Source organism: Sabethes cyaneus, chromosome 3 (genome assembly GCF_943734655.1).
Source record: "Sabethes cyaneus chromosome 3, idSabCyanKW18_F2, whole genome shotgun sequence".
In the NCBI taxonomy this organism is placed as follows: Eukaryota; Metazoa; Arthropoda; class Insecta; order Diptera; family Culicidae; genus Sabethes; species Sabethes cyaneus.
This window is the reverse complement of record NC_071355.1, coordinates 240,232,139-240,241,183: the sequence shown is the minus strand read 5'-3', so window position 1 is coordinate 240,241,183 and position 9,045 is coordinate 240,232,139. Positions and strand designations below refer to the sequence as shown.

Genomic DNA, 9,045 nt, shown 5'->3' with positions numbered 1-9,045 from the left:
GCGTTACCGAACTGCACGGCGGAGCTTAGACTGCTGAAGCCGTCGCGCCGCGCCGTCGGTCGGTGTGGTGGTGAAACAGGTGAGAAAGCTGGAGGTGCTTCTTATCATTTTCCGGGAACGTCAAGTGCATGAGTCATATTTTCCGGATATGAAACGAGACTTGGTATGTAAATTGCTTCTACGTGAATTCGTTTGCTTTCGTGCAGAACTGACAGCGTCAGCTAGCTGACGGCTGCGCCGCCGGTGCTATCTAAATAATAAAACGTTTGGATGATTTGATGAGACTTCTCGTGAAGGTTTATTAAAATTTGTATAAATAAGATCAATTTTTAGTTTGTGACACACGGTTAGAACAAACTGGTGGTGGTATGACGTGCACTTAAAACATTTAAAAACTATCTACAATAAATAATTCCAATCGAAACGGTCGTTTTTGGTGTTGGTGAAAGGTGGACAGGGTGGTTTTGCCAGTTTCCACCCACCGTCGGTCGATTCCATCATGGCCATGCTGCAGTATGTGATTTTAAGCAGCTTCGGTATCAGCTGCCCTATCGGTGCCTTTTCTGAGCTCACCAGAGGCCGAGTACAAGTATCCAGCGTTGCAGCATGACCGACAAGCAGGAGGTTTCCTTCTACAATCGGAACAAACGGCTTGAAATTTTCCACCCCCAAACAACGAAATACAATCACTCACCATTATTTTCAACTATTTTCTTCGCAAGTACGGCATTTCTTCTATAGTAACCTTCAAGGTCCTCATTTTGGTGCTGTATTAAATCTTCCTTACTGGTGATGGGTGTATAATTCGACGCGATATTGTGTCCTGCAGCTTTTAGCTCGTCGCTTGAAATCCAGTTCGGCAGTCCGTTCGGATACCAACCGATCCATTCAAACAGTCCCGGTTCGATTCGAATGGGGTGACTCTCGCGCATTCCAAGACTTTCCAGGATAGACGAGGCAGTCTGTATGCAGCGAAACGAGGGGGAACTGAACACATGATCAATGCGCACGCCAGCCTCCTTCATTGCGTCCCCCGTTAAGCTGGCTTGATAGCATCCCAAGTTAGTTAGTGGCGAATCAAGCTCCCATAGACTGGGTTTCCTGCAGTAAAGAATGAACTTGAAATAAAATAAAGTCAATCAATTAGCTGATAACCTTACCTTGACGGTAGTGATTGCGGCATATTCAAATCTTTCCTGACGTACGTTCCAGCGTCATCAAAGCTGTCGGGAATCCAATTGCCGAAGGTCATGTCAATTCGCTCTGCATGCCGCACAACATAAACGCGTCTTCCCGTTTGTTCCGCTTCCGGTTTCGCTACCGGGCTAGCCATTTCCAGACCTCGGTGAATTGGTTTGTAATGTGCATGGCCGCTTTGCTTCTCCGAACTCGATCCACTACTGCTGGACGCTTTACTGCTTTGCTGCATTATTACCAACCTGAGAGGTTTCACCAACCGAACTGTAATACGCAACATTAGTGTACGATCGAATCTATTTATTTCCAGTTCGGCGAGCAAACCGCGAATGATTGCTTGGTGGTGATTCTCACTTGTCAATGTGCCGAATCATCCTCCGTCATCGAAAAGGACGCGATAGAAATGGGTGTGATGAGCATGAGATAAGAACCGGCATTCACTGCTGCCTGCTGTAAAGCGAACCAATACCAACCAACTCACGCAATAAGAGAATACTTTTAGATCGATCAATGAAATTTTCTCAACAGTGTTCGAAACGCTAACTTTTGTCAGTGTATGATTTTGTTTGCGTGTGGACAAATGACAGGTCGATTTTAAATTAAACGTGTATTCTTCGAGAGCATAGCCTACTAGCGTGATTCACATGCGCGCTCTCATCAGACAGCTGTTCGGTAAACACGTGAATACACCTTTAGGTGCTTTCAGTATCGTGTGCGACAGACGTAGAAAGATGCGTCACTTCGCATCGCGGCTGAATAATTTTAATTTTAAAAGTCACGATTGTAACGGAATTTGCCGGATTCGTGACGTCTCATCGCAAAAATTTTCGACACCATTGGGAGTATAAAACAGAACATGTAAAGTCTGTTGGTCTCTTTAAAAACAAAAAAATATATTAGAAATTTTCTTATGCACGTTAAGCTTATTAAAATTCAAAATAAGTGCTTCAGAAACCAAAATTGGTTTGAGACATTTTATTCTCAATATTATGTTTCTTGCCAATCACTTATTCGCTGGATATCGACTGAATAATAATTGAAACGAAATGTTAGTTTGAGGCTATCGCACATCGAATCACAAAATCAATATTTGCAGACTTTAGAAACATACGAAAAGAACGCGCGCTATGTTGTATGCTCCCATATATATAAAGTTTAATTCTTGACATTCCGCTTTTGTTCAGCTTCGCATCATCAATACAACTTCCCATCAGCTGGTCTTGTTCATTCACTATTCGCATTGATGCGGTGTACGTAGCGGGTACTGTTCGAGTTTTTGCGTGAGAAAAACAGAGAGGGAAGCATTTTTGTTTTTGCTTTTGTTACGCTCATACTGATAATTCTGTGTGAAATTCTGTGCAAATGCGTGAACTTCAAAATCTCATTGACTGTTCATTTGTTACAGTGTTTCTTCCGTTTGCATGTGTAGTCTGTTCATGGAATTTCATATCTTTACTTATTTTTAGAATTAGATTTTGAATTGTACTTGTTGAGTTATTTTTGTATAAATTTACACCTCGTTATAGCATCTTATAGCGAGCTCTTTGGTGTCGATTGATTGGCTCTGTTAGTGTTGTCTTTTGACAACTCTGTGTGCATGTGTGCTGTTCAAACCTCTGACGTTTCTATGGAAAACGGCAAGGGAAAAAGTTTCCACCAACTGACCGATAGGAGTCGTAGATTCATGCAACAAGCTTTACCCTAAGCTTTTGTTGGTGTTAGTGGCAGTCCTCTGCCAGGGGAAAGTTACTTCTATTTATTCTACCTTTTTAAGCCGATTAGAAAGCGCACTGTGTCAGAGCGATGCGTGGTGTTGATCACTTGATCATATTCTGACAACTTCAAACACTTAACCAATTTTCTTACAGGTCTCATTTGATTTTATCCGACGAACGTTACTTGAAGAACATCAAAACTTCTATCCCATCTAGGAAATAGGAATTTGGTTGTGTGTATGTATAATTCCTTTCTTTGCTTTATCTCTTTTCACCTCTACGTATGATGTTCAATTCATGCTCTGCTTGTGAACTTCTTCCATTGTATTTAGCTCTACTGGCTTTCAAAACCAGTATGAAATACAGGTGGATCGTTGGAATTTCATACCTACAACATTTTTCTCCTATGTATATATCTCGATGAAAGACCAGACGTCTCTTAAGAATTTGAATAATCTAACATCAGATGGTAGGGTAGTGGTACATGCCAGACTTTGTGGTTCTAAAGATTGTACTCGAAAACTACTGGACACAAAAACTAGATCGCCAAAAATGTTTTTTTAGGTTCAAGCAGTCGTCGTGATTGAATTTTTATATTTTGGAAGTAGTTTTTTGTGGTTAAAATAATGCGCAAAGCTAATTTTGTCCATGAAAATACATTCACCATGCACAGTGGTCAAATTTTGACAAAAAAGCGGACATTAGCAATTGTTTAAAAAATGCCTAATTTTTCAAGGGTGGTGTCTTCGGAGTAGTTTAATAATAAAATATAGCGCATCTTTCCGCACTATTAGGGTGAGCGTGAATTCACTTATTAGGGTGATACAAACTTTTGTTTTTTTTTAATTTAAAAAAAAAAATTTCTTCAAAAAGTTGCAAAACATACTAAAATAACAAGTAACTTTGCTGAATACATTAACTTTTTATCTCTTACCGGTTGCGAAATATAATGATGTGTTAAAAAGGAGCGCCTAAAAATCAATTATGCTCAATAACTTCGCACACGATTTTTTTACTACTTTTGAGTGTTCCACAAAGTTATTTAGTATGCTAAAATACACATTTTCACTAAAGACTATTTCTCGCTAGGACGCATATTTAATAAGTTATAAGGCCATTACAAAAAGAGAATTTTTTAATCGAGCAAATAAATATGGATTTCAGGCATTTTTATTTTAAGTTTAAACGTGAAAACCAAATCTATTCTTGCTTTTAATATACCGTGAACGCTCTTAATTCTGCGCATTTTTCTTTATATAAGTATTTTTTAACATTGTGCATAACTATGATCATTGCGTTATTTTTTTATAAATGTCTGTTGAATATTACGTCATTATTCACAAACGGGCCATAATATTTGAGAGCGAAATAATTTAACGTCAAACTGATAGTATTTTATATGGCAGAAAACATCATCGTTAGCACCAACGCTAAGATTGTCCTTCTAGAAAATTAACAAATTTATGATCGAAAATCTTTGCAATCATCAAATTACCCAGTATAATTAGAAAGAATAATTAATTTTAGTCACGTTTTAGACAAAAAGAGTGATTGCATGCATTGCTTTCCTTAGAAAAATGCGATGCAATAATGCGCAGATTTAGGCACAGATTTTTTATTCATGTTCCAAATTCTGCGCAGTAATACATCCTACGAAGAAATCGCGAAAGAATACGCAACCTCACCCCAATGGCTGAGGTATAGAGGCATGAAAATTCAAGTAGAATCTTTAACTTGCATTTATTGGAATCCTGTGCTGTGTCTCGGGGTCCGAACCTACGAGCGCCAATTCATGAAACCATGTCTTCTATTTTTTCAAATGTCCAACCTCATGGGGCTGTCAGAGCGTGGGGAAGTGGTTTCTATATGAAAACACATTTATTAGTAAAAAGTGTCTAAAGTGTAATGTTCAGTATGCAGAAAACCCAAATCAATTCGTCTTTCACGTTATCGAGAATAAAATATTTAAAATAAGGCAATCAAAATGATAACAATATTCCTTTGCCGCCCGGACAGCACAAGAAGACCGAATCATAGATTTAATTATGGTAATGGCTAATGCCGGATTTTTTAGTGTGCTTTCAGCTTCTAAAGTCATAAACAGCATGTCAGGAGTATTTATTTTCACTTTTTGGGTGCGCAGAATTAGGAGCAAACATGCGCAGAATTAGGAACAAGGACAAGAGAGTGCGCAGAATTAGGCACCGTGGATAAGTTTACAAAACAAAAAATATACTCAATTGTTGGTCGACTTATAATTCCCATATTTTTTACCAGATATTATAGACCGTAGCACTACACGTTGCTGCTATCCGCGTTGTTAATTTAAATCTAGAATACTTAGAATAGCGGAAGAATCATAAAAATGTCTTAACTGCGCAGAATATGGTACGTTCACGGTATATATTGTCAATTTCCATGCAAAAATCTACAAAAAAACCCGAATTAATCCACCTAGCGGTGTGACCTAGCCTTTCTACTGCCGCAATAATTATTTTTTAATTTCTCAGGAACATCTATAATTAACTTGACTATATTTTTAAATATCCGTTCCTTATTTTTCAAAATCCTTATCCAAAAAGAATATCTGAATTTGAAAAAATAACTGAGTAGAGCATTAGATATGAAAAACGAAAAAGAGAAATTGGACTTTTTCTAGGTTGGCGCTCTTTCAGTCAATTATTTTTGCATGAAAATAAAAACTTGAGCTTCTTTTGAATAAACTTTAATGGAAAAATAGCTTGATCGTATCGTTTATACGATATTGCCCGTTAGATGTTTTAGGAAACGATAAGATCAAAGAAACAAAAGCTGCGCCATAAACATGCTTGAGGATGCGAAATATGATCGATATAATTTTCGGCGCTTGTTATTGTTGCTGGTATGAGTGGACCCATATTTATTTAAGTGTCTAAGTGTCACTCTCCTTAGCGAAAACAAATCGTACAGAATTATTAGTAATCTTTTCTTCCTCTTTTTTATATAAAGTTTCTAAGCTCTAGCATCTATTGATGCGCAAAATTTGTTTGAAATTGGTATAAATTTATTTGGGAAAATCAACTCATTAGTATTTTCAATCCTATACACAACTATACCTATATGATTAAATCAAATACTTTTCTTCGCTTTTTGCTCGTCCGATTGCGAGTAACGGCAAATAAAGAAAATGACAATTGAAATGTTTCTCACTCTTCTTGTATTTCTATGCAAATTTTAAAATTACAAATCGCATATACATACATACACGCAAACATACATACATACATACATACATACATACATACATACACGCATGCATGCATACATATACATACATAACACATTCATTGAATACAATCGACCCTTGATTAATTTATTTCGATTTTATACATTTTAACGGTTTAATATACGGCGCTTTAGTGTTAAAATTTGAATAACTTTTGAATAAATCGTCCGATTTTCAGTAACTTGGTTTCGTTTGATAGATCTCAACAGTAACTTTCAAATGATAATAAGTTGTAGGATGTTTCCCTTTGAATTAATGCTTATATGCAACAAAAAATTGTTTTAAATACATTTTTTTCACATTTCTTTATGTAACTTTCAAACCACAAGCCCATTCGTCATGAAATGTGGAAGTTGAGGTTTTGAATGACTTCCCTTTCATATGCAATCAATTTTGTTCAAATCGGTTAAGGGACCTATGAGATAATGAAGTCCGATATTTTTCGTATTTTTATACATAACTTTTGAACTAAAAGTCCGATTAGTATGAAATTAAATAGCGAACAATGGGACACCTAGACCTTTCATTTGACACTAAGACCATTAAAATCGGTCCAGCCATCTCCGAGAAATGTTGGCTCAATCAAAAGCGTTCCACACACACACACACACACACACACACACACACACACACACACACACACACACACACACACACACACACACACACACACACACACACACACACACACACACACACACACACACACACACACACACACACACACACACACACACACACACACACACACACACACACACACACACACACACACACACACACACACACACACACACACACACACACACACACACACACACACACACACACACACACACACACACACACACACACACACACACACACACACACACACACACACACACACACACACACACACACACACACACACACACACACACACACACACACACACACACACACACACACACACACACACACACACACACACACACACACACACACACACACACACACACACACACACACACACACACACACACACACACACACACACACACACACACACACACACACACACACACACACACACACACACACACACACACACACACACACACACACACAGAAAATGCTCAGTTTTCGAAACTGAGTCGAATGGTATAAGATACTCGTCCCGCTAGGCTTTCTTTCGATTTTCGGTTTTTCGAGTGATTCCTATACCTTTATACTATATTTTCATATAGTAGAAAGACAAAAACGAAAGAAAATGTTTTTGGCCGATTTTCGGAAATTCTGCTGTTTGAATTTCAATTTCTATTTCATGCTAGAAGCGTTAACTCAACTCGTACACTCATTTTTCAAGTTTTTCAGGCTGTAGAGCCCACAGACAATTGATTTTACAAAAAAAAACTCATATCCTACAAATTATTTTTTAACCCTCCGATTTTTCAAGCCAATTTGCAAGGGGGGGGGGTGACAAAAACTTTTAAAATGATTTGCAATGGCCTAAAATGAATAAAAAAAAATGGAATACATCGACAATTTTTTTTTTCAATTTCGAGCCGCTTTGCGCAAACCAGACAACTATTAGGTGAAAGTACTATATTTTATCTATAAAAAAATATATTTCCAATCTCTGAAAAATCAATTGAAAAATGTATTGTTTTGATAAAAAAAATTTATAACTCATTAAATATGCATCTTAGTGAAAAACAATCGAATTAAGATGGCGAGTTTACCTGTTAAAGCTTACGAAGTGGAAAACCGCTACAATGCGATGGAAAGTGTCGACAGTGGTTTCATAAGTCGTGCACAGCAGTATCTGAAGTGGAATATCAGGATATCCAGACAATTCCTAAATAAATTCTGGTGTTGTGCTCCTTGTAAGGAAAATCGAACCAGAAGCAGAAGATCTACACTGAGTATGGCTGATCAACCCGATTGTCTTCCCCACAGTCAACACAGCTCAAGTTGCGGGCAGCTCATCTAGTCTAGAGATCACCATAAATCGGATTGAACCCAAGTTAGACCTGCTGATAAACTGGCAAAAGGATGTCTTATCTGAAATAAGAGGAATTCAAAATGTTCTCGATGAACTGCGAACCACTACTGCGACTCTAATGGACGAGCAACAGCAACTACGCGACGATAACTACGAGCTGCGAAGGCAGCTAGAAATATGTGAAATTGATATTGACCGTCAAAAGCAAGAAAAATTGAAGAAGACAATAGAAATCGCAAATGTACCAACAACCGAGGGTGAAAACCTTTTTGGAATTGTTGCTACCATTTGCCAAGTTCCAAATGATTTCAACCAAGCACTAGCTCAATAAGCTCGATTACTCAGCTATATTTCGCCAAAGAAAATAGTCTAAAAATCTTCTATTTCAACGCAAGAAGCCTGAGGGAAAAACTCACCGAATTGAAGTTTCTGCTGGACGAAATTCATAATCGTATCGACGTAATAGCGGTTACAGAAACATGGTTCCACGAAACTGCAGAAGCGTCAAATTTGTTAAAAAAAACTACAGGTGTTTCTCCGCTTCGCGTTCCAGTACGTGAGGTGGAGGTTCGGCCGTGTTTATTCACCAAGATGTCCACTGTAACATTGTTCACAGTTTTCGCTGCGATGACTACAACAGCATCCTAGCTGTCGAAATTGGGAAACAACACAAAATCACTCTGGCCGTGCGTGAATTTCTACGCGGCAGCCGCTATCATCACCGACTACCGAAACGACGTCAACGAAAACTACAACTCGTTGATTCCTAATTTGCAAGAAGGCATCTCAAGAGCATCGACACATACACTCAAAGAACAAACCATCAGTAACAGACACTCAAAACCTATTGGATAGATCGTGAGCTTAAAACGTGCATAAAA

General features: G+C 38.0%; 1 protein-coding gene across 1 annotated transcript; it reads right to left on the bottom strand.

Moving 5' to 3' along the window:
• Positions 1-327: 327 nt before the first annotated feature.
• LOC128743608 (protein UBASH3A homolog) lies at positions 328-8,786 on the bottom strand. The gene is made up of 4 exons (XM_053840213.1): positions 8,581-8,786; positions 1,161-1,461; positions 695-1,101; positions 328-632 (listed from the first exon to the last, which is right to left on the bottom strand). The coding sequence occupies exons 1-4, from the start codon at positions 8,609-8,611 to the stop codon at positions 400-402; spliced, it is 972 nt and encodes a 323-aa protein (XP_053696188.1). The 5' UTR covers positions 8,612-8,786; the 3' UTR covers positions 328-399.
• Positions 8,787-9,045: the final 259 nt, after the last annotated feature.

Excerpts from the sequence above, each read along its gene's own strand:
- LOC128743608 (XM_053840213.1), bottom strand. The coding sequence starts at position 8,611 with ATGAATTTCGTCCAGCAGAAACTTCAATTCG. Across the intron at positions 1,462-8,580 it reads CCAGCAGAAACTTCAATTCG|TTCGGTTGGTGAAACCTCTC; the intron begins GTGAGTTTTTCC and ends TGCGTATTACAG. Across the intron at positions 633-694 it reads GAAAATAGTTGAAAATAATG|AAGGAAACCTCCTGCTTGTC; the intron begins GTGAGTGATTGT and ends TTCCGATTGTAG.